This window comes from Oncorhynchus mykiss, chromosome 5 (assembly GCF_013265735.2).
Source record: "Oncorhynchus mykiss isolate Arlee chromosome 5, USDA_OmykA_1.1, whole genome shotgun sequence".
Classification (NCBI taxonomy): Eukaryota; Metazoa; Chordata; class Actinopteri; order Salmoniformes; family Salmonidae; genus Oncorhynchus; species Oncorhynchus mykiss.
Window position 1 is genome coordinate 10,339,887 of NC_048569.1, and position 26,815 is coordinate 10,366,701.

Consider the following 26,815-nt stretch of genomic DNA (forward strand, 5'->3'; position numbering starts at 1 on the left):
GCTGTTTAAAGGCACAGTCAACTTAGTGTATGTACACTTCTGATCCACTGGAATTGTGATAAAGTGAATTATAAGTGAAATTAGCTGTCTGTAAACAATTGTTGGAAAAGTTACTTGTGTCATGCACAAAGTAGATGTCCTAACCGACTTGCCAAAACTGTAGTTTGTTAACAAGAAAATTGTGGTGTGGTTGAAAAACGAGTTTTAATGACTCTAACCTAAGTGTATGTAAACTGATGTTTAAATGTTTAAGTTGAAATGGTGCTGGAATAGCGGAGGCAGTGCTCCTGTTGTCTTTGTGCTGACTTGCAGTAACTCCATGGTTAAGTCAGTAGTTGTTTTAGTAAACGGTCAAAAACATTAGTTTTGAAAAGGTTTTTTCACCTGGTCGCTGACGTGTTGTGCACTGAAGTCCACATGTGAAGGGAAAAGGTGAGAGGAGATGCAAGAAGTGCGAGAAGTAATTATACAATGTGCAAAGTGATCATGTTGTTTGTGTGTGACTGCTATGAAAGTAAATTGTGTTTGCGTGTGATCGGGGATGTATTCATTCCGCTGATTCTGTTGAAAAACTTTTCTTAAACGGAAGCAAATGGAACGAAACAGGGATAAACATACTGGAATTTGTCCAATAGAAACTGTTGGACTAATGATTACACCCTGTATCAGCTCGATGCAGACAAGAGTGTGCAAGGCGGTATTGAATGTGTCTCTGTCTGTCACCTTGATTATTCAAAATGTTCTCTCGACCTGTGTACCTATTTTGTAAACTTTCATTCATAGGCTAGTTTGTCACAACCTCATGATGGGTATAGGAAGAATGTGAGTATCATGTAGTAGCCTTAACTTATCGATGTTACATTGAGCTGGGTGAATGGAATATGAATGACAGTCATCCCATATGCTGCAATTGAAATAAGGCCATGTCCATTAAAAAAATAATTGTCCTTCTCGGTTCTTGACATGGACTGATATAGGTGCCGGTACTCATTTTGTGTGCCAGTACTGTTTACATTTAGGTGCAGGAGCTCCACAATACTTTTAAACTAATGTTTTATAAGAGGACCTGGAGCTCAGGCAGTGGACTGGACATGTGAGTTGCTGGTACTCAGCTCTGGTGAGCTCCTGCCCAAGTCGCACTGGTCCTCCCTCATCTTAAACGGCAGTGACCGCCACTGGTTGAGGTGTAGTGTTCTGTCCTCCAAGGCCGTCGACCGGGTGTAGGATTAGATAGGGTTAAACGACAGTTTAATAGTTGATTAAACGACAGTTTAATAGTTAATAGTTGGCAGGGTAATTTAACTTTTTTCAAATTTTGTATCATATTTTACCATATACAATGGATTGTACAGTAGGTGGCGGCATGCACCAAACATTTGTTTACGGACCGCTATAATAGTATAGAAGAAGAAGAAGAATGTTCATGACACGTTCGTGTTGTTTTCTTTTTCAAACTGTACGTTCGGACAAGTAGTCTTGGTGACGGGCAGCCTCCGGAGGTGAGTATCAGACATTTTTATAATGTGTAGTAGATACGTTTGCAAAGCTGGACTAAAACACAACCTCGAGGTAAGAAGGTTTATTTAGCTAAATAGTTTTAGAAGCTGTTTTGTGTTCAAATAGCCAGCCCCCCCGGCTCGCTACAGTAACGTTCCTGTAGCTAGCTAGCTAGCTAGGTAACATTCATATGTTTACACCCCCCCACTTTGTTTGTTATCCCTTAGCTAGGTATGTCATAGGTGGTCAACGAGATTCTTGGTTAGGTGCCTATTGAGTAAGTATGCGGTGTATGTAATATCAATTAATTGCTATTGATAACATAGCACGCTATAGTAGCTGTTTCTCATAATGAAACCTTGCCCACTAAATGAGCTCAATTGCTCTCCGATGGAAGATGAGTGTGATCTATCTAGTATCAGATTGTTGCAGAGCGCAAGAAACACCATTTGTTTTTTTTAACCGATAGTAGAACACCGTACTTAACAGACGGGAAATTAGGCAATATACTGTTTTTAACACGCAGGTGTTTTAGGGACTGTCGTAAAATTGCAAAACCGGTGATTGCTCGTAAGCAAAAATAAAACATGTTTTTGCATTCCCATCCAGGACTGTTAGCCATATATGAAGATTACACACTGCATAGGGCCACCAATTGCTAAATGGCCCAACATTTTATTAGTTACCTATAACTACTGTGCTATATTTGACCCATTTACAATACTTTTCAAAAGCTTCCTGTCTAGGTAAAATGGAGATGTAAAACCACATAATGTGAAGTCACTGACCCCCTTCATGCATGCAACATTCATTAGAATTCCAGTTCACCACTTCCCTGATTTTATAGGTATATTTCTTATGAAAGCTAGGCCTTTTATGTATAAATTATTTTTTATATATATTTTTACAAGTTTTTACCCCCTTTTCTCCCCAATTTCGTGGTATCCAATTGTTAGTAGCTCCTATCTTGTCTCATCGCTACAACTCCCGTACGGGCTTGGGAGAGACGAAGGTCGAAAGCCATGTGTCCACCGAAACCCAACCAAGCCGCACTGCTTCTTAACACAGTGAGCATGAGACAAGATAGTAACTACAAACAATTGAATACCACGAAATTGGGGAGAAAAGGGGCTAAAATCTATTTTTAGAAAAAAAAAGTGCATAGTATCCCCACATTGAAACCAATATAAAGTCACTTTTTGAAAACAACTGTGGGAGAAAAAAAAGCTTTTACCTTGCTTTATTGAGCTGTACCTTGCTCTATTGAGCTGTACCTTGAAATCATCTGATTTCTAGAAATATCAACTAGGACTTAACTTTTTTTAACAGTAGTTTATTTAGTAAATATTTTCTTAACTCTATTTCTTGAACTGCATTGTTTTTTATTTTTTATTTATTTAACCTGTATCTAACTAGGCAAGTCAGTTAGATGGTCTACCAAAAGGCCTCCTGCGGGGACAGGGGCTGGGATTAAAAAATATAGACAAAACACACATCACGACAACACAACACTACATAAAGAGAGACCTAAGACAGCATGATGGCAACACAGCATGGTAGCAATACAACATGGCAGCAGCACAACACCGGGTACAAACATTATTGGGCACAGACAACAGCACAAAGGGCAAGAAGACAACAATGCATCATGTAAAACTGTCAGTAAGTGTCCATGATTGAGTCTTTGAATGAAGACTGTCCAGATTGAGTGTTTGTTTGCAGCTCATTCCAGTCGCTAGCTGCAGCGACCTGAAAAGACGAGCGACCCAAGGATGTGTGTGCTTTGGGGACCTTTAACAGAATGTGACTGGCAGAACGGGTGTTGTATGTGGAGGACGAGGGCTGAAATAGATATCTCAGATAGGCCTCGCTCCCCCCTAAGAGGGTTTTTATAAATAAGCATCAACCAGTGGGTCTTGCGATGGGTATACAGAGATGACCAGTTTACAGAGGAGTATAGAGTGCAGTGATGTGTCCTATAAGGAGCATTGGTGGTAAATCTGATGGCTGAATGGTAAAGAGCATCTAGCTGCTCGAGAGCACCTTTACCACCAATCTATAAATTGCGTCTCCGTAATCTAGCATGGGTAGGATGGTCATCTGAATCAGGGTTAGTTTGGCAGCTGGGGTGAAAGAGGAGCGATTACGATAGAGGAAACCAAGTCTAGATTTAACTTTAGCCTGCAGCTTTGATATGTGCTGAGAAAAGGACAGTGTACCGTCTAGCCATACTCCCAAGTACTTGTATGAGGTGACTACCTCAAGCTCTAAACCCTCAGAGGTATTAATCACTCCTAGTCATTGAGCGAATGATTATCCATTTAAAAGTCTCAGTAGAAATATGTATGTTTGTATGTGGGTCACCACTGCTAAATTAATATAGGGGGAACACTGTTGAGCTGCTTTGTAGGTCATGTTTTTTAAGTTCTTGTTGTTAGAACAGCCTTTAGGCAATAGGACAAATTAAATATTGTTTATCTGACACTGGTGATAAGATAAGATTGCTCTGTTTATAAGATACAGTGGCATTTTGGCTACCTTAAGTGTGTCACTGTCACTACCAAGCCTCAAGTACGTGTGTCTCCCTCGCTAGGAACGTAAGACAGAGCTGTGAACTAACACTTCCTGGAAGTGGCATATGTTCTGCAAGTTAGTCTACATAGTTGTACATACACGCTCTCAATATGTTTTATAACAACAGCTCTTTTCCCATGTTTAACTGGGGTACCTATGACCTTATCTTCCATGTAACCTGTAATGGTAAATTACATATTAGCCTTTACAAATTCTTCAAAAATAATAACAATGTTAAGAAATTGGTGCTATTGCAGATCACTCTGTAGATAATCAATTAACTTTGGTTGTTTTTTTTGTCCCACATCCTAATTTCATTAGTTAGTCATTATTGTTGTTGATTGATTTTTTTTTTGTTAGTTCTGGATGATGATACTAAAGAGATTTGAGTTAGACTAGTCTACTGTAATGCAATCTAAAATGTTATTTTTAATTGGCTAAAGGCTACAGCTGGCCTACTTGTTGTAAGTGGATTACATTTGTCCCAACACAATGACCAATCGGTGTGATTTTAATGTAGCCGATACAGATTTGCTACAGTACCATTGGACTCTAAGTACTCTTCTTACATGACATCATAAGGCTTTGTCCACTATTTTAGTTAACAATGGAGGTAATCAATGATAGGCCAATCTAATAATCATCACTAGTTGGAGTAGTCCATGGGCCAGTGCAAAAATGTGTCCACTTCGGGGTGGCAGAGGTTTCGCTGTATCAAATTGTTCGCCACAAGCCCCTGATCAAAATGGAAAGTGGCATGCATTGTTGTTGGATTGTCCTCGCTCGAGGTTAGGTGGCATGTGAGTTCTCACCTCTGACCCCTAATGAGTCATGCAGTAGTAGGCAGCTCAGTAATGGATATTCCTGAGGAGGGCAAATTAGGTGTAATTCTTTATCAATGAAAGTGTTTTGTGAAGCAACAAGAAACCAAGCTGTGTAACCACAAAGCTGTGTGTTGAGGCTTTAAAGGATGTATCTAGTTTTTACAGTTGGGATAAGTTGGTGGATGGAAGTATTAACATTTTAAAAAAATCTAAAATGTTGATTTTTTTGTTCTTCTCTACTCAGGTGAAGACTGTAAGGCACTGATTTAAAGCATCATGGAAGGGGACAATAAACCACTACTGGACCCAGTGTGTAGAGGAAGCTACACAGACAAAGGCTCCACAGATTCACTGGACCGAGGGGCAAGGAGGTAAGATATTTCATAATCTCATTTGTACTGGGAGTACCTCACAGTGGAAAATCTGACGGAATAAGCATACACAGCTTTTGTATGAACGTTGCTAAGATTATAATACTAGTATTTTATTGTCTGTTATTGAGCATTTGTTATCCGAAACTTACCTCACAAATGGTTTGACTCAATATTTTCAAGCTTCCATCTGTAAATTCAAGTGAGATCTCTAACCTGACAGGTTAATTCAAGTTAATCACTGACCGCTCATGTGCCACACAATCGGAACTAGCATTGCTTTCACATGGCACAGTGCCAAAAATGTTTTTCTAAAGCCATATAGATCCACTCTGGGAGTTATGACTGCATGTGAATCTACTGTGCACATTAGCCCCCCCCAGCATGCCAGTGAGTTGTTTACTAGCCAGGAGAAGCCCTTAACTTTTATTTAACTTGGTTAGTTCCTGGTGTAACAGTCTTGTCACAATTTATTAAATGTTTTTTTTTTTTTTTTAACCTTTTATTTAACTAGGCAAGTCAGTTAAGAACAAATTCTTATTTACAATGTCGGCCTAGGAACAGTGGGTTAACTGCCTGTTCTGTGGCAGAACGACAGATTTTTACCTTGTCAGCTCAGGGATTCGATCTTGCTACCTTTCGGTTACTAGTCCGACGCTCTAACCACTAGGCTACCTGAGCTGAACCGAACCAAGCCAAGCCAAACTGTGCCGAGCTGGTCTGGTTACCATCCACCATTAGTATCAGAGCCAGCACAGTTTGGTTTGACACAATAAAGTGAAAAGGGGAAGGCGGTCAACCCGTACTCTGCTTCCTCAGAAGAGTAATGATCTGTCAGTGTTTGAAGTCAACAGCGTGCCCTCACTTCACCCAGGGATTGTTTCAGGCCGCATCACAACCCAGGCACCCAGTGGATTAATCCACTTTGGTATTTCACAAATTCTAACAAGGTGATAGCTTGATTTATTAGAAAGATGCAGCATTGCTTTGCTGTAGACTTATCCCAGATCCCCGGAGACATTGTTTTTCACGCTGCAGCACCAACTACACCATGTGTGTGGGATATTCCGTCCAATGAAATGCTTACTAGCAGGTTCCTCCTCGACACTGCAACAGCACAAAGAAATGTAGGACTGGAGAGGTCAATGTTTCTTATTTTGTCAAGTCTTTTTATGAGCAATTTAACTATCAAACTTAACTGCTTTGGACAATGCTTTTCTGATGTCAGTAGAATCTGTTTTGTGGGATGACAAAGTACACAAGTGTTTTCATCACTGCTGTCTAATGTGTACCGGTCTCTTTTTCTCTCATTGTGTAATGACGGTCATACTGTGTGTGGAATAGGACGTTTCTGAGGCAAAATCCTGACCAATGCTTTAGGAAAGGTTGTGTAATTGGTTCTGGAAATCTTAGAAAATAATCTTCTTGCTCATTTAATCAGGGCTGTTCCATTATGGTATTGTACTGCGTGGACCTGGTTCCATCTAATACCTTTTCAGATGTTTCCTTCCTTGTTCCCTTCTTTGAGATAATCACTGATCTGTACTGTAAGTGTGTGTGGTTAGGCATGGTTTCACACCCTTGCTTTCACCAATTATTCATATGTTAGGTCAGTGGGTTTCTCAAGATACAGCATTTTTTTTAAGTTTTCAAACTGGATCCATGAAACCAAATAATCTGCCTAATCTGTCTCTGTTTGTGTTGTCTTCAGGCCTTTCCACGTGGAGCATCGGAATATAGTGGAGAATGACCCCTCTGAGAGGGTGTCAGCAGAGGCCTCTGTCCTCAGCAGCAGAGTGCACTACTACAGCCGACTCACTGCCTCCTCTGACAGACTGCTGGTAGGCCACACACACACACTGACAGACTTCTGGAACAACACACACACACACACACCACATGCGTGCACACACACACTCACCACATACACACCTGTTTTAAGACCAGTAGATGCATATTGTTAGTAGTATTCCTATTGATCAGACTTGTTGTATATGAAGTGGTTTAAATAGTATTCATGAACACCCAATCCATCAGCCCATACACGTGAAGCTGGGAGCTTGCACATAGGAACCTGTGTTCATGCCACTTGTATGTGGAGAATTGCGTGCCAATTGAGAGGACAATCATTGGGAGAGTAGATGAGCAATTGTCAATGGCTTCATTTTTCCTGCAATGATCTGTTGAGAATGGTTTTGGTATGGCATATTACACAGTCCCGCCACTCTGGCGAATAAAAGTCCTGTTTTGTCTCTTAACAACAGTTGGCCGTGTCAATAACCTTAAGGCGTCCCGCATGCTTCCCAGACGAAACAGTTTGGAAGAGTTTGAATGTGTCATGATGACTTTTTGTGACATTTTGGACTTCGGTAAAGTTTTTTTTGGGCTGTTCCGGCACACACATTTTTTTTCCCCCTCGAGGCAAGCCGAAGTCTACGCCCCGTTCGTCTGTGATTGATTGGTCAACAGTAGGGATTCTTCAATAAGTCTTTCATTCCAGAGACATGCATCATTCATTCATATTTTTTCATTGAGAAATACTGCACCAAACATCTTAGTTAAGATGTAAAATTGTGCAACTAAGTTCTTCCTTAGCAAAATGTAATGATAGATTTTTTGTTTGTTTGTTGTTATCTTAGATTCATTCAGACTATTTTGAGGAAGTGTATACTGGCTCCAGCATCTCAAAATGGACAAAGTTCTATTGCCGCTTTCTCCAAGTATTTCAAGTGAAAGTGTCTTATGTATGTAAACACACTTGATTGGTTCATCTAGGCGTCGGCCAAACTGAAGCATGCTGACGCCTTTACACCCTTCCAGTTCAAATTGACCGCTTTCAGACAAGCAGTTGATCATCCACTACCATAACCTGTGAGGTTTCACAGAGAATAGCACCGTTACCTAAAGAGAGTGTAGTCCGGCATCCCATTGTGATGTGGTTATGAGACCACCAGCCGCGGGGGACGCACAGCCCGACTGCACACCTCCCCACAATTCCCAACATACCCATCGCCGATACGCACCCTCTATTCATTTGAATGTGTTGAGAATTTGAAAAGTATGAAAGCCAATGGTCCAATATTCTAGAACACTGCTGTGCGTGCACGTTTGGTGCTCTGATAGACCCTTTAGGAAGTCTTTAATCAATAATGCTTGGTATGTAGCTTCACTCTGCTGTGGCTGCAAAGCACAGGTCACTGGACCGTCTGTGTGTACATTTAGACTCTGAAATCCTATTGATTTGGTTAGAGCTTAGCCCCTACTAAGTGAGGTGGTTGTTGATTCAGCTCTGGGTCATGTTCATTAGGCACCAAACAGAAGATAACTATTTTTTTCCCCCCCATGTCAGAGCCCTCCAGACCATGTGATCCCCTGTCAAGAGGAGCTCTACGTGTACAGTCCTCTGGGGATGGCCTTCAAAGTGACTGGAGGGGACGGAGGGGCCAAAAACCCCAGCATCATCACGATGTAAGCGCTCAACCATCACCACTGATATTTGCTCCATAGATTAGTTGCATGGTGCTAAATGCCTGTAAAAAAATATCACACTACTCATCTTACCTCTTTACATCAAGTTGACAGGTTTACATGTAGGTTTATTATCTTACCTCACTACATCAAGTTGACAGGTTTACATGTAGGTTTATTATCTTACCTCGCTACATCAAGTTGACAGGTTTACATGTAGGTTTATTATCTTACCTCGCTACATCAAGTTGACAGGTTTACATGTAGGTTTATTATCTTACCTCGCTACATCAAGTTGACAGGTTTACATGTAGGTTTATTATCTTACCTCTTTACATCAAGTTGACAGGTTTACATGTAGGTTTATTATCTTACCTCTTTACATCAAGTTGATTGGTTTACATGTAGGTTTATTATCTTACCTCGCTACATCAAGTTGACAGGTTTACATGTAGGTTTATTATCTTACCTCTTTACATCAAGTTGATTGGTTTACATGTAGGTTTATTATCTTACCTCGCTACATCAAGTTGACAGGTTTACATGTAGGTTTATTATCTTACCTCACTACATCAAGTTGACAGGTTTACATGTAGGTTTATTATCTTACCTCGCTACATCAAGTTGACAGGTTTACATGTAGGTTTATTATCTTACCTCGCTACATCAAGTTGACAGGTTTACATGTAGGTTTATTATCTTACCTCGCTACATCAAGTTGACAGGTTTACATGTAGGTTTATTATCTTACCTCTTTACATCAAGTTGACAGGTTTACATGTAGGTTTATTATCTTACCTCTTTACATCAAGTTGATTGGTTTACATGTAGGTTTATTATCTTACCTCGCTACATCAAGTTGACAGGTTTACATGTAGGTTTATTATCTTACCTCTTTACATCAAGTTGATTGGTTTACATGTAGGTTTATTATCTTACCTCGCTACATCAAGTTGACAGGTTTACATGTAGGTTTATTATCTTACCTCGCTACATCAAGTTGACAGGTTTACATGTAGGTTTAGTATCTTACCTCGCTACATCAAGTTGACAGGTTTACATGTACTGTAGCTGGTCTAATTGTATGAATCCTCCAAATAACCATGGGGATTTTCTCCTCTTAGTTTTGCCATATGGAACACGATGATGGGGACATCTATACTCAGTATACCATGGGGGATAAAGCAGGTAATTCATCTATACTCAGTATACCATGGGGGATAAAGCAGGTAATTCATCTATACTCAGTATACCATGGGGGGGGGGGTGAAGCAGGTAATTGTGATTCATTTATCTATCCTAACTGAATAGTCATATTGCAATTCTACCAGACAACACTGTAAGTAATAGCCCACATTATCCCAGATCTGTTTGTGTTGTCTCGCCAACTACTACTACTGATTTTGTCATAGTTAACATGGTTATACAGATCTGGGACCAGGCTAAAGTGTAATGCGTAGCCAACTCCCACTCTTCTACTTGCAGGCAGGGTTCACGTTGGGCATCATCCTCCTGATCTCTATGGGTCTGCTGACCCTCTACTGCTGTCTCAGAGTGCTCAAATCACCCAAGTCAATACGTAAGACCATCAGCAGTGACTTAAGTGTTTCCCCTACCCTTGTAAATGTGGGACGGTGCCCCTCACGTGTCTTTCTTGCACCTCTGTCTAAAAGTGTTTTAGATCAGGGCTGTCAAACATCTGGCCCACGTGTGGTTTTAGTAAAACAAATAATGATATATATATATATATATTTTTTTTTACTAATTATTAATCGACATTGAAATGACTAAAACCATATAGACGCTATAGAAATTATAATGGATCTACATGTATTGTCTTCACTCTGCTAACAGTCATGTAATCGAAACAAAGCTAGACAGTCAGGGAGCATCAAATTGAAGCGATGGATAAGAGGCCTTTTTTATTTGTGCAGATTTTACGGCAAGGAAATATAATACATTTTAAGACTTTGGTGAAGACTGAATGCTGCCCCAGGTCAAAGAGTTTGACACCCCTGGTTTAGAGTTCAAATTGTATTGCTTTCAATTGACAAGTCTGATGCCAGAAGGCCTGAAGGTATTTATTTCAGCAACAGTTGTGATCGTATTAAATCTGTCACAAGTTTACGTAAAAAAATTTAAAAAAACTTTGTATAGGTAAGTGCCAGACTTTTGAGAGGTTAGTTATGTGACATGGGATGATTGACAGCCTTGTTGTCCCCTCACATTGTGTAGAGTAGCTGTTGTCTGTAGAACATTGTAGAGTAGCAGTTGTCTGCAGTTGCCCAGTGTAGATGAGGCTGCTGTCACACCAGCATGCTACTGTTAGCACCTCGGGGCATGGTGCGCTGAGTAATGTCATAGCTAGGCAGTTTAACCCCGGTCACATGTGGGACAGTACTTTACTGTTTTACAAGCCTACAGTACATGTTCTATAACAGTGCATGAGGAAAGTATTCAGACCCCTTCCATTTTTCCACATTTTGTTACATTACAGCCTTAATCTAAAATTGATCATCTACACACAATACACAATACCCCATAATGACAAAACAAAACAGGTTTTTAGAAATTTGTGCCGATTTTATAAAAAAAATAAAACAGGAATACCTCATTTACATAAGTATTCAGACCCTTTGCTATGAGACTTGAAATTGAGCTGAAGTGCATCCTTGATGTTTCTACAACTTGATTGGAGTCCACTTGTGGTAAATTCAATTGATTAGACATGATTTGGAAAGGCGCACACCTGTCTATATAAGGTCCCACAGTTGACAGTGGATGTCAGAACAAAAACCAAGCCATGAAGTCAAAGGAATTGTTCGTAGAGCTCCGAGACAGGATTGTGTCAAAGGCACAGATCTGGGGAAAGGTACCCAAAAATGTCTGCAGCATTGAAGGTCCCCAAGAACACCGTGGCCTCCATCATTCTTAAATGGAAGAAGTTTGGAACTACCAAGACTCTTCCTACAGCTGTCTGCCCAGCCAAACTGAGCAATCAAGGGAGAAGGGCCTTGGTCAGGGAGGTGACCAGGAACCCGATGGTCACTCTGAAAGAGCTCTAGAGTTCCTCTGTAGAGATGGGAGAACCTTCCAGAAGGACAACCATCTGTTCAGCCCTCCACCAATCAGGCCTTCATGGTAGAGTGGCCAGATGGAAACCACTCCTCATTAAAAGGCACATGACAGCCTGCTTGGAGTTTGCCAAAAGGCACATAAAGGACTCTGACCATGAGAAACAAGATTCTCCGGTCTGCTGAAACCAAGATTGAACTCTTTGGCCTGACTGCTAAGCGTCACATCTGGAGGAAACCTGGCACCATCCCTACAGTGAACCATGGTGGTGGCAGCATCATGCTGTGGGGATGTTTTTCAGCGCCAGAGACTGTGAGACTAGTCAGGATCGAGGGAAAGATGAATGTGCAAAGTACAGAGATCCTTGATGAAAACCTGCTCCAGAGCACTCAGGACCTCAGACTGGGGCAAAGGTTCACCTTCCAACAGTACAATGACCTTAAGCACACAACCAAGACAGTGGTTTCGGGACAAGTCTCTGAATGTCCTTGAGTGGCCCAGCCAGAGCCTGGACTTGAACCCGATCGAATATCTCTGGAGAGACCTAAAATAGCTGAGAGTCTGAGAGGATCTGCAGACAAGAATGGGAGAAACTTCCCAAATACAGGCGTGCCAAGCTTTTAGCGTCATACGCAAGGAGACTCGTGGTTGAAATCGCTGCTAAAGGTGCTTCAACAAAGTACTGAGTAAAATATCTGAATACTTATGTAAATTTGATATTTCAGTTTTTTTATTTGTAATAAATTTGCTAACATTTCTAAAAACCTGTTTTTGCTTTGTCATTATGGGGTATCGTCTGATTGAGGGGATTTAAAAAAAATGTAATTCCATTTTTAGAATGAGGCTGTAACCGAATGGACTGCATGCCAGTGGTACACGACCCTGGGGTGCGTTCAGTTCGCTTCAACGTTTGCTATATTACGGGGCGGTTTTTGCTGAACGATACGTGTCCCCAAAACAGTGCACACCTTTCTTCAACAGCCTTTGAGGTACGTTTGGGTCCTGTGTGGTGGGTGTGGCCTGATCAATATGGGTGTGACCATTTTGAAAATCGGAAAACACGTGCAGCACACCATATGGTCACTTCCTTCTGGGTTACCATAATCACAATGTTTTTCAACTGGTCGTTCAGTACCGTTTCCATTGAATTTGACGTTGCACACTGTACTGAACGCGACCCTGCTGCTTTTGTCTCTATAGAACTGAATGCTAAAATCACATGGTACCAGGGGACTGTTCAGGAGGGGGTGACTTTACTGAACTTTCAGATAGAAATGTATTGTGTAGATCAGGTATAAATGTTTCATGTAAAACTGTGAGCCATGTCAGCTGTACACATTACATTTCTACCTGTTGTGATTGTTTCATGCCATTGAACACCCCTGGTTACCCAGACAGGTCAAGATGGTGACCCCCTAAAAAAAACAATGTGTGGGAAACCAGTAGACAGTGGCCCTCGGGGACCCTTACATTGTTCACCCCTGTTACTGACTTGAAACACACATCCTATTTGTCTGTCTCCGTTTTTGCAGCGTACATCGACACGTCAGACTGGGAGTTCCCTGACGTGTGTAAATATTACTTTGGGAAGTTTGGCCAGTGGTCCAGTCTGGTGTTTTCCATGGTGTCACTCATTGGTGCTATGGTGGTCTACTGGGTCCTAATGTCCAACTTCCTCTTCAACACGGGCAAATTTATCTACAGTAAGATCCTTTATAACTATAAACTCTATAAATTAATCTACAGTAAGTCATAACTATAAACTAAATACATTTGTGTACTGTAATTAATATTCTCAATTATACAAAATATAACCTATAGTACAAATACTGTGATTTACAACAGAGTTTAGAGAACTATACAAACTTGACGTTATTTATGTTTTCAGAAGTAGAAAGGAACCGTCATTTAGTGATACACCAAAGGATTTCTGAAAAGTTATCTTGCTCATCTTGAACTGCTACTAATCTGTTTCCACCTTCTACAGACTATGCGCATAATGTCAGCATGTCAGATACAGAGTTTGGAACCAACGGGTCAGAAAGAGGTGAGACTCGTTCTTCATGTGTCATTTATGTATCACTATCCAATCTCTGGTTCGCTCCTCTCTCTCCCCATAGCCTGCTCTGGTTCGCTCCTCTCTCTCCCATAGCCTGCTCTGGTTCGCTCCTCTCTCTCCCCATAGCCTGCTCTGGTTCGCTCCTCTCTCTCCCCATAGCCTGCTCTGGTTCGCTCCTCTCTCTCCCCATAGCCTGCTCTGGTTCGCTCCTCTCTCTCCCCATAGCCTGCTCTGGTTCGCTCCTCTCTCTCCCATAGCCTGCTCTGGTTCGCTCCTCTCTCTCCCCATAGCCTGCTCTGGTTCGCTCCTCTCTCTCCCCATAGCCTGCTCTGGTTCGCTCCTCTCTCTCCCCATAGCCTGCTCTGGTTCGCTCCTCTCTCTCCCCATAGCCTGCTCTGGTTCGCTCCTCTCTCTCCCCATAGCCTGCTCTGGTTCGCTCCTCTCTCTCCCCATAGCCTGCTCTGGTTCGCTCCTCTCTCTCCCATAGCCTGCTCTGGTTCGCTCCTCTCTCTCCCCATAGCCTGCTCTGGTTCGCTCCTCTCTCTCCCCATAGCCTGCTCTGGTTCGCTCCTCTCTCTCCCCATAGCCTGCTCTGGTTCGCTCCTCTCTCTCCCCATAGCCTGCTCTGGTTCGCTCCTCTCTCTCCCCATAGCCTGCTCTGGTTCGCTCCTCTCTCTCCCCATAGCCTGCTCTGGTTCGCTCCTCTCTCTCCCCATAGACAGTCATGTAAATGACTGCCGCACACTGTGTATACTTGCCAAACAAATAACTTTTTACTTTCGTTTTTGAATCTTCTACGCATCTGTCTAGGTGTTCCATCACGATACGTTCAGATGTGCAAAAGGGCTTTTTCTATAGTCACCATCCTCTAGCCTGGTCCCAGATCTGATTGTGCTTTTGCCAACCATTGGCAAACTAAACTCTGTCCTAAAGTACCGCACCCTTGTCCTGTCCTAACTGCCTTCCCCAGTGGTCTGCCTGTTCCCTAACACCCATCTGCCTCCCCCAGTGATCTGCCCGTTCCCCGACACGGGGGACCACAGAGGGAACTGCAGCAGCGGCATCAGCGGCCTCTACCTGAACACCAACAACAACTACTACTACGGCAACGACACGTCAGACACAGCCGTGTTCGACCGCTGGTGGAGCAAGACCAACACCATCCCATTCTACCTCATCATCCTGCTGCTACCGCTGCTCAACTTCCGCTCTGCTTCCTTCTTCGCCCGCTTCACCTTCCTGGGTAAGGACTGCAGGAACAGCCTATGCCAGAGTTTCTCAATCCTGGTCCCGGGGACCCAAAGGGATGCACATTTTAGTTTCCTCCCCCTAGCACTACACACCTGACTCAAATAATGAACTCATCAAACCTTTTGAGTAGAGGAATCAGGTGTGTCACGGCAAAAACAAAGATGTCCCCGGGACCAGAATTAAGAGCTGGTCTATGCTAACTGAAGCTAAGTCCCAGTTCTTTTGCACTTTCCCTGTCATGGTTTAAAAGCATTGGTTAGGTGTAAGCATTAGTTAGAGTGATTTTCCACCAAGGGAGTGTTCAACTGTACACTTTGGGAGAAAAGTATAAAATCTATGCATTTTATAAATTCATTATTTATGTTTGTGAGGAGCTATTATGGATTTTTCCAAGTTTTTTTTTTTTTGTCTCTCTATCGTTAATGAAAGCTCAGTTCAATGATATAACCTTTTTTGCTATGGCTAGTGAAAGTAGTAGTCGTTTTTGCTCATGGTTGTCAATGAGGCATGCAAACAATGGCTTGACTCTGAAAAAGCAGTCAGCTTTTTATTAAAGTGAAGTGAACGGCTTGACGCGAGTCATTGTTTGGTGTCTCTGTTTTCTGGCTGCCTTGTATGACTTCTATTGCCTCATTGATCTCTGTCGACCCCCCCCCCCCCAACCCCCCCCAGGCACCATATCTGTGGTCTACCTCCTCATCCTGGTCACACTGAAGGCTATTCGTCTGGGCTTTCATCTGGAGTTCCACTGGTTAGAATCCACTCAGTTCTACGTCCCAGGTAAATTATTATGATGACTAGGATTTCATTGTTTATGAAAAAAAGGTGGCAAAGGTGATGGATGATGATGATGATGATGTAATTGTATACAAATAGGTGCCGATAATGATGAGTCACGATGATGTTAATGTTTACGATGAGGCGGCCCAGCAATTTTTTTTATTTTTTCCCACAACTTTGACCCCAAAATACCTTGGATATTGTCTGCCCATTAAACAACAATGCTATCTTAATCAGTGTTTGCAGACAGTTGGGGTGCCTTTTCCTGTTCAATTTGAATGTCTGGGTAGATTGATACCTTAGTTTGCGGCCATGCCTTTACAAATCAATAGGATAACATGTCAAGTTTTTAACTATGACAGACCCCTCCTTATTGGCTCTAAGTTAATTTATGCAACTAACTTAGTAACGTGTGTGTGTGTGTCCACCCCCCCAGAATTCAGGCTGCTGTTCCCTCAGCTGACTGGTGTTCTCACTTTGGCCTTCTTCATCCACAACTGCATCATCACCTTGATGAAGAGCAACAAGCACCAGGAGAACAACGTGAGTTAGTTGGCCACGCTAGCGGTTATGTCTCCATTACACCAGGAGAACAACGTGAGTTAGTTGGCCACGCTAGCGGTTATGTCTCCATTACACCAGGAGAACAACGTGAGTTAGTTGGACTGGTGCCCACATACCTTACTTACCTCCTGAACCCCAACACTACCACCTGTTCACTGTGCCCCTCTGACACTGGCCTCCTGAACCCCAACACTACCACCTGTTCACTGTGCTCCTCTGACACTGGCCTCTTCACCCTCCCTCGCACCAGGCTCCGCTCTATGGGAGACCAGGCTTTCAGCAGTGCAGCTCCCCAGCTCTGGACCTCCCTCCCTCTCCATGTCAGAACCTCACGCTCCATACACATATTCTAGTCCACACTAAAAACACACCTCTTCACACAGGCTTACCCAGATTCTCTGTTGACTTAGATTTGATCCTCCATCTAGTTCACTTTCCTGGATAGTCTGTCATTATGTTTAGTGTTCTTTTATATACTTATTTTTAATGGGATTTTCTAGCTTTTTATCCTGCTGATTTTCTTGTATGTAAAGTGACTTTTAGTGTCGCGAAAAGTTCTTAAAATAACTCTATTACACCAGGCACTATCTCTAGCCATCAAACTACCAGAGACCATTTGAAAAATATATTTTATGTTTGCTCACAATGTAAAGAGTGGGGATTCTTATTTATTATATATATATTACGCACTAAAGAGCTTTGTGATTAATGTCTGTAAATGAAAACCGCCTACAAATGCAATTTATTTCCAATGGGTGAACAAGACATGACTGTTAGCGACCATGAGCTAGTCCAATCAACTCATCGAAGTCCAAAGTTTAGCCAAATTAGCAGTGACGTGACCGCACGGTAACCAATTGGAGGACGGATAGGTCTCGCCAGATAGGCTAACAGCCAATGTGACATTGTGCATGCTGTTTGGAAGATGCACCCACACAGAGAGAGCTTTGCGATGCCTTACTGCTCTGTAGCGTTCGGTCTAACTGGGCCGTTAACCACTTATTTTCTCCAATTACATCAGTTTGAGACTGCTGATGTTATGTATGACTAACCATTAACATTTGACCACACACATTCTTACCTTTTTTAAAATTTGTACTTTTTTGCTGAACGGGCTATTTTTTTTAACATTAGTCACACCGTGTCAGTGCTTTTTGTTCTGAGAACCACTGTTGAGACAGAAAAGAAGTGGCTTGTCAGCGTTACGGACTAGACTAATCGTACGTCCCAAATGGGACCCTATTCCCTACTGCACTTTTGACCAGAACCCGGTTCACTTCCCATTGTTCTATTGTTAAGTCTGGCTGCGGTCTCTGTTTCCTGTTCCTACTTTTTTTTTTCTTCTCTCTCTTACCCACAACCCCCAGTATATTCAGTCTCTAGTCTCACTACCGTTACTGTTGGAAGCAAACTTTGGACGCCTCACATGCTTGTCCTGCAGATTTTGAGCAATTCCTTTACCTGATAAAATAGACTACAATTGTCTCTTTTGCCAAGCTTTGAACTCTGGTGAGCATGACTAAATATTAGCATAACCTGGTCACCAACAGTGCTGTGAAGAACAGTCTATTTGACCATGGTTTTGTTGCCCTTGAGCAAGGCACTTAACTTTTAACCTACTTTCCTCCTACGGCTGACCCTGTGCTGCACCCAGCCTGTTGTGTGAACACTGTCAGCAGCAACAACAAAAAGTTTCCCTTAAGTAATAAAGATGTAATTCAAATGTATTTATAAAGCCCTTCTTACATCAGCTGATGTCACAAAGTGCTGTACAGAAACCCAGCCTAAACCCCCCCCAAACAGCAAGCAACTCAGGTGTAGAAACACATGTTCCATCTGTGGTGTCTATTGTGTTCTATCATGAAATAAACAGTGTTGTGTTGTGATTTCAGGTGCGGGACTTGTCTGTGGCCTACCTACTGGTGGGACTGACGTACCTATATGTGGGAGTGTTGATCTTTTCTACGTTCCCCTCCCCTCCTCTGTCAAAAGACTGCATTGAACCAGTAAGGCTTTTCACTTCACTTTTGAAGAGAGAGGGTTTTATCATAAATGACAGGAACTGAACAATACAAGTACAAGTCCTGAGACATGGAGGAGAGCAGAGTGGATATTATTCCCCTCTTCTTTGACTTCACCTCTAGCAGTTATGTCTTAATTCTCATGTCTACGCTATATATACAAAAGTATGTGGACACCCCTTCAAATTAGTGGATTCGGCTATTTCAGCCACACCCGTTGCTGACGGGTATATACAATCAAAGTTGCTGACGGGTATATACAATCACGCACATAGCCATGCAATCTCCATAGACAAACATTGACAGTAGAATGGCTCGTACTGAAGAGCTCAGTGACTTTCAACGTGGCACAGACTTTCAACATGGGCACTGTCAATTTCTGCGCTGCTGGAGTGGCCCCGGTCAAATATAAGTGCTGTAAGTGTCTCAATGCCAAGCGTCAGCTGGACTGGTGTAAAGCTCGCTTCCATTGGACTCTGGAGCAGTGGAAACGCTTTCTCTGGAGTGATGTATCATGCTTCCTCATCTGACAGTCTGATGGACAAATCTGGGTTTGGCAGATGCCAGGAGAATGCTACCTGACCGAATACACTGTGCCAACTGTAAAGTATAATGATCTGGGGTTGTTTTTTATGGTTCGGGCTACGTCCCTTAGTTCCAGTGAAGGGATATCTTAACGCTACACCATACGACATTCTATATGATTCTGTGCTTCTAACTTTGTGGCAACAATTTGGGGCCATTCACTGTTAAAGCATGACAATGCCCCCATGCACAAAGCGAGGTCCATAGAGAAATGGTTTGTTGAGATCTGTGTGTAAGAACTTCACTGGCCTGCAGAGAGCCCTGATCTCAACCTCATCAAACCCCATTGGGATGAATTTGAACGCCGACTGTGAACCAGGCCTAATTGCCCAACATCAGTGCCTGACCTCACTAATGCTCTTTTGGTTGAATGGAAGCAAGTCCCCGCAGCAATGTTCCAACATCGAGTGAAAGCTGTTATGGCATCAAAAGGGGGACCAACTCCATATTAGTGCCCCTGATTTTGGAATGATATGTTTGACGAGCAGGTGTCCACACACACTAAATGACTACAAGTATCTGAGTTGGCTCCAGGGTGGTTTCCCGTAGGTACAGATCTAGGATCAGCTTCCCCTCCCTCAATCCTAACCATAACCATCTAGTGGGGAAAATGCAAAGCTGGCCCAAGATCAGCATCTAGGGGCAACTTCACCCTACTCCTTTTTAAGTTTGGGGTTATGAAATGACAGTTGCCACCCTTCTGACATTCTGTCTTGTCTGTTTACTACAGAACTTCCTGGATAACTTCCCCAGCAGTGACGTGCTGGTGTTTGTGGCACGGACCTGTCTGCTTTTCCAGATGACCACTGTCTACCCCCTGCTGGGCTACCTGGTGCGTGTCCAGATGATGAGCCAGGTCTTCGGCAAACACTACCCCAGGTAACAACTGCCCCCACTGGCCCTAGCCTTGTCCCACAGTGGACGAGAAACCCTAGATGACTCAACCCTGGAACCGGAGTTTAGAAACTCTAGAGAATTAAAAAAACTGTACACCATTCTCAAGGAACACGTATTGTTTTAACACCAGAACTGCTGGGCTTCTCAGCCTCCAAGCACCTGTTAAAGATCCGGCTGTCGGGTGCAGTGTCCTTCAGCCTACGAATCAGATGAACATACTGTTTTGTTATTAGAGGTGTGACAACCTGGCTATACTCGTGATCGTATCCGTAAACTGACAGTTGATGCTCGTATCCGTAAACTGACAGTTGATGCTCGTATCTGTAAACTGACAGTTGATGCTCGTATCTGTAAACTGACAGTTGATGCTCGTATCCGTAAACTGACAGTTGATGCTCGTATCCGTAAACTGACAGTTGATGCTCGTATCCGTAAACTGACAGTTGATGCTCGTATCTGTAAACTGACAGTTGATGCTCGTATCTGTAAACTGACAGTTGATGCTCGTATCCGTAAACTGACAGTTGATGCTCGTATCCGTAAACTGACAGTTGATGCTCGTATCCGTAAACTGACAGTTGATGCTCGTATCCGTAAACTGACAGTTGATGCTCGTATCCGTAAACTGACAGTTGATGCTCGTATCCGTAAACTGACAGTTGATGCTCGTATCCGTAAACTGACAGTTGATGCTCGTATCCGTAAACTGACAGTTGATGCTCGTATCCGTAAACTGACAGTTGATGCTCGTATCTGTAAACTGACAGTTGATGCTCGTATCCGTAAACTGACAGTTGATGCTCGTATCCGTAAACTGACAGTTGATGCTCGTATCCGTAAACTGACAGTTGATGCTCGTATCCGTAAACTGACAGTTGATGCTCGTATCCGTAAACTGACAGTTGATGCTCGTATCTGTAAACTGACAGTTGATGCTCGTATCCGTAAACTGACAGTTGATGCTCGTATCCGTAAACTGACAGTTGATGCTCGTATCCGTAAACTGACAGTTGATGCTCGTATCCGTAAACTGACAGTTGATGCTCGTATCCGTAAACTGACAGTTGATGCTCGTATCCGTAAACTGACAGTTGATGCTCGTATCCGTAAACTGACAGTTGATGCTCGTATCCGTAAACTGACAGTTGATGCTCGTATCTGTAAACTGACAGTTGATGCTCGTATCCGTAAACTGACAGTTGATAATCGTATCCGTAAACTGACAGTTGATGCTCGTATCTGTAAACTGACAGTTGATGCTCGTATCCGTAAACTGACAGTTGATGATCGTATCCGTAAACTGACAGTTGATGATCGTATCCGTAAACTGACAGTTGATGCTCGTATCCGTAAACTGACAGTTGATGCTCGTATCCGTAAACTGACAGTTGATGCTCGTATCCGTAAACTGACAGTTGATGCTCGTATCCGTAAACTGACAGTTGATGCTCGTATCCGTAAACTGACAGTTGATGCTCGTATCCGTAAACTGACAGTTGATGCTCGTATCCGTAAACTGACAGTTGATGCTCGTATCCGTAAACTGACAGTTGATGCTCGTATCCGTAAACTGACAGTTGATGCTCGTGAACGGAAAAAAACTGAAGGGTTTTATTATGCTGACGTAGATGTTGGCAAAATACCAATGTCCCTGCAGGTTTATAGAACAAAACAGCTGCAGATTAGTAGCAGCGCGCAGAGAGGTGTGTCTGTTTACTGTCCTCAGCAGGCAGACATGTTTGTGGTCACTCAGTCAGAATGCTCATCAGCGGTTCTTCTTCTTTCCCTACTCTCACTTTGCTTGCTAGATATTATTCACATTGATGGCTTGCGAGCAAACATCCTCACCTATGGATGTATCATAGTAGCAGGCTAACAGGAGGCAGCGGCAATCTAAATGATCAGATCCAAACATGCCATGACAAGTGATCGGGGGAAATATGAAGTGAGAGACTGCTTCACGTTATCCAATCAGAACATTAGGATCGGCAGACCGGCTACCTAGCCAGTTGAGTTATTTAGAACACAGTACATCTCCCCTGTGGTGTGTGAGGGGGACGATGACGACACGCTGTTGGCAGCAGTAGCTGCTTTCTTGGTATTCAATCACCTTCACCCGCCTCATATTCATCATTCAGTTCATTAAAATGTAATTGTAAAGTCATGTGCACAATTACCAGTTTCTATCAGCCATTCATCTACTGACAGCATTCATTCAGTGAGGAGAGGGAGACATTCGCGTCTGGGTACCAGCACCCAGCTGCCCGTTTTGTCTTGGCACCTTAATAGGGATGTAATGGTTCATCAATATGCCTGATTTTAAATATATGACTGCATCGGTCAGAAAATCTATTCAAACGTTATGAATCGCCGATTCACTCAAATGTTTTTTGCTGATATTACCTTAAGAAAATACCTTTTTATCTTCTGTGACGTCTTCTCCTTCAGTGATGAACTAAGCATGTAACTGTGTTCAGTCATTGATCTACAAGTCATTTTGTGTGCTGAACAACCCCAGGTAATATCAGTAGCCTAGTCAAACTGCTGCACTGTGCCCAGCTTCGTGCTGACCAGACTGAGGTAATATCAGTAGCCTAGTCAAACTGCTGCACTGTGCCCAGCTTCATGCTGACCAGACTGAGGTAATATCAGTAGCCTAGTCAAACTGTTTCACTGTGCCCAGCTTTGTGCTGACCAGACTGAGGTAATATCAGTAGCCTAGTCAAACTGCTGCACTGTGCCCAGCTTCATGCTGACCAGACTGAGGTAATATCAGTAGCCTAGTCAAACTGCTGCACTGTGCCCAGCTTCGTGCTGACCAGACTGAGGTAATATCAGTAGCCTAGTCAAACTGTTTCACTGTGCCCAGCTTCGTGCTGACCAGACTGAGGTAATATCAGTAGCCTAGTCAAACTGCTGCACTGTGCCCAGCTTCGTGCTGACCAGACTGAGGTAATATCAGTAGCCTAGTCAAACTGCTGCACTGTGCACAGCTTCATGCTGACCAGACTGAGGTAATATCAGTAGCCTAGTCAAACTGCTGCACTGTGCCCAGCTTCGTGCTGACCAGACTGAGGTAATATCAGTAGCCTAGTCAAACTGCTGCACTGTGCACAGCTTCATGCTGACCAGACTGAGGTAATATCAGTAGCCTAGTCAAACTGCTGCACTGTGCCCAGCTTCATGCTGACCAGACTGAGGTAATATCAGTAGCCTAGTCAAACTGTTTCACTGTGCCCAGCTTCGTGCTGACCAGACTGAGGTAATATCAGTAGCCTAGTCAAACTGCTGCACTGTGCCCAGCTTCGTGCTGACCAGACTGAGGTAATATCAGTAGCCTAGTCAAACTGTTTCACTGTGCCCAGCTTCGTGCTGACCAGACTGAGGTAATATCAGTAGCCTAGTCAAACTGCTGCACTGTGCACAGCTTCATGCTGACCAGACTGAGGTAATATCAGTGGCCTAGTCAAACTGCTGCACTGTGCCCAGCTTCGTGCTGACCAGACTGAGGTAATATCAGTAGCCTAGTCAAACTGCTGCACTGTGCACAGCTTCGTGCTGACTAGCCCGAGGTAATATCAGTGGCGGCCTGTTCTGATCTTGAACTTCTGCACAGCACCTTCAGTTTTCAAATGCTAAAATGGCTTGTTGGATATTAGGCTTTATTAGTTGAGTGACAACCTATGTAATTTGCTATAGGTTATTTTCTATGTGCTGTTGAAAATGGTGTTTTACCATAATAAAATTAAGTTACCGGAGACCACTCATCTGGCTATTCCTGCTGAACTGGCTTACAGTAGATTTAATTTAGATTCTTCAGGTTCACCATCAGTAATAGTTTTGCTTTAAACAATCAGTATTTTATGGTAATTTTTAGATATACAGGGTCAAGTTTAAAAACATATTTTTAAATTTTTTAAATTTTATGTCATAACGAAGACTGCAATCATTTTGCGAAGCGTACTGACTGCATGGCCAAAGCAGAAGGAGGAAAAATAAGGTCACTGAACTTCCAAATGGTGAAAAACATTCGATTTTGAGAACACCTTCCTAATATTGAGTTGCACCCTCCCTTGCCCTCAGAACAGCCTTAATTCATCGGGGCATGGACTCTACAAGGTGTTGAAAGCGTTCAACAGGGATGCTGGCCCATGTTGACTCCAATGCTTCCCACAGTTGGGTCAAGTTGGCTGGATGTCCTTTGGGTGGTGGACCATTCTTGATACACACGGAAAACTGCTGAGTGTGAAAAAAGTTGGGGAAGGAGGACATTGCTTTCAAAATCGCAGATTTGTTTTAATTACAACATCTAACGGCATGGGTTATTGGCCTATGGCAGATCTATTGTGAAAAGGTGATGTTTCTTAGTTGCAGCCTTTACCCCAGCTAATGTACCCCTCATTGGAAGGGGGGCCAGTCTTGTGTGTTGAAGCTTTTGATGGTTAAAACAAGCTTTCTACAAAATGTTTACAATTCTTCATCTCTTTATCCCCTAGTTTCTTCCACGTTTTCACTCTGAACATTTTCATCGTTGGCACTGGTGTCTGCATGGCGAAGTATTACCCCAACATTGGCTCCATTATAAGGTAAGATGGCTGCTGAGACAGTTAACTGAGAAATTATGAAGATGTTTGTAGATAAAGAGAACCAAAAACAAGGTATTCCTTGCAAATGGAAAATAAAAATGTATTGAAATTATCCTTCAAATTCCCCCATTGACATTAATGCACGATTGACACTATAACATTTTATTTTCACACACGTTTAGCCCATAGTCTCACAGTAAAATAACACCCCCTCTTTTGCTCAGTCCATATAGATCTGTTCTCTGTTTCTCCTCCCAGGTACTCGGGGGCGACGTGTGGCCTGGCCCTGGTCTTTGTCTTCCCCTCTCTAGTCCACATGATCTCCCAGAAGCGTAGAGGGGAGCTCAGCTGGCCCTCGGCCATCTTCCACAGCCTCCTCATTGTCCTGGGCGTGGCCAATGTGGCAGGACAGTTCTTCATGTAGTTATGCCACTACTTGGTTGGTCTGTCCCTCAATGAAGCTGGGTCGTGTTCATTAGTCACCAATCGGAAGAAAATGAACAGAAACAGGGAGGTGGGACGACTTGGACTTGTCCATTGTGAAATGCTAATTTTAGTTTTCCGATGAGCGCCCTGATGATTACGACCCGGCACAAGCCTTTTGTATACATTGTGTACGGTTCAGAGAGATGCAGGAGACGGCATCCAACTCTCATGGTCTGGTTTGCACAGGGAGCAGTCTCTGGGGAATTCAAGCTAATGTCTTTGTCTTTCTACTTTAACTGATTGCTTCTATTCTCACTAACTCTTTGGATATTTCCATTAGTTTTGCTCCCTCCACAAACATGTTAATGCTAATCATTCTGACTTTGTATTAAGGGCATTGACTTTCACCTCAGAACTATCCTCCTTCAACATGATGGTGCAGAAATGTTTTAGGTTATATTATGTTGATTTAATTATTATAATTTTTTTGGTAGTTCAGTAGGACTGAGCTAGCCTTGCACAGCCTTGTTCACATGTACTGTTCTGATAACTGATATTTCCTCCTTTTTTAGGTTGATTTATTTTGGGGTTTCCATTGTAGTTTGAACAATTTAAGCACGGTTCTTCTCATCAGTGTAAAATACACTCATATTTAATTTTTTGGTTTAAATGCAATTCATATGTAGAACATAGAAAGCAACCCAATTTAATAAGTTGATTATAAATAATGTGTGCGTAGCTTGCGTCAAAGTAGACCAGTGCAATGGCAATAAGTCTGTGGGAGAGTTGTCAATAGTTAATCATGTGGTCAGACTTTCTGTAGCATAATTCCCCAGAGAGTGAAGCATTTGACTGACAAATGTTACTGAATGATTCCCTTAAACACTTTCCCCTCCCTCCTATTCTCCCCCTTCTGTTTGAACACTATACGTTCTTTATAGTTCATATTATTCTGGGGAAATGCACAAATCATGTCCTGTATTCAGTCTTATCTTTTTGAGGGGGAATCTGGATGGAATTTGTGGTGACTATTAGGCCTTTTGAATCGTCTTGGCCCATGTGGATATTTGGGTGGAATTGGAGGGAGTTCATTTGTTCCCTGGCTCTTAAAGGGAAATGCCACTCAAACTATTTTCATGTTTGTTTCATTAGTCCACTGTTGATACGGTCCAATAATGTTTTGCATGTCAAGCAATCAAGTTTAAAATACAACTTTCAAAATAATTTGTATGTCTTTTCATAGCATTATACTTTGACACTTTGTGTATTTTTGGAAGTTCTATATCTTAAACTTGATTGCTGACGTAAAACATTTTGGGGCCATGTCAACAGTGAACTAATGAAACAAATGCGAACGAAAATAGTTTGAGTGGTATTTTTCCTTAAATGTATTACATTGTTATTGTAAGGTAAAGTTGCCTCGAGATGCTGATTTTGTAATTTCCCCACTAGGATTTGGAAAGCTAATCCTAGTGTAAACCTCGTAATGTTCATCTGCCATAGTCATTTTGGAGCACCAACCGTATACTTGAACAAATGGAAGCTAACTCTTTTGTTGTTGGTTATCGCCACATACGGTTCTTCACTCTTAATTCTTCAGAGAAACTGCACCTTAATGTTATCGGATGGATAAAGGGATTGTGTACGTTCACTAAAATGTTGGTTGTCATACAAAACCTGGCCTCATTCTTTGGTAAGTAAGATGATAGCCGTTAGGGTGTTTTTAATGGCAGTTCACAGGGTGTTCTAAGTGTGTGTGGTTGTCTGAAAATACAGAATTAAGAGAGCAATGATGAGTAATTCAAATACAGTAATAAACAATATTACAAGGAAGTAA

General features: G+C 42.5%; 1 protein-coding gene across 1 annotated transcript; it reads left to right on the forward strand.

Moving 5' to 3' along the window:
- Positions 1-1,345: 1,345 nt before the first annotated feature.
- Positions 1,346-26,815, forward strand: slc38a9 (solute carrier family 38 member 9). Its single transcript, XM_036976752.1, has 15 exons — positions 1,346-1,499; positions 5,140-5,266; positions 6,978-7,107; positions 8,616-8,734; positions 9,859-9,922; positions 10,220-10,313; positions 13,342-13,512; positions 13,797-13,856; positions 14,878-15,111; positions 15,792-15,899; positions 16,336-16,442; positions 18,356-18,469; positions 19,800-19,948; positions 24,463-24,552; positions 24,811-26,815. The coding sequence occupies exons 2-15, from the start codon at positions 5,172-5,174 to the stop codon at positions 24,974-24,976; spliced, it is 1,701 nt and encodes a 566-aa protein (XP_036832647.1). The 5' UTR covers positions 1,346-1,499; positions 5,140-5,171; the 3' UTR covers positions 24,977-26,815.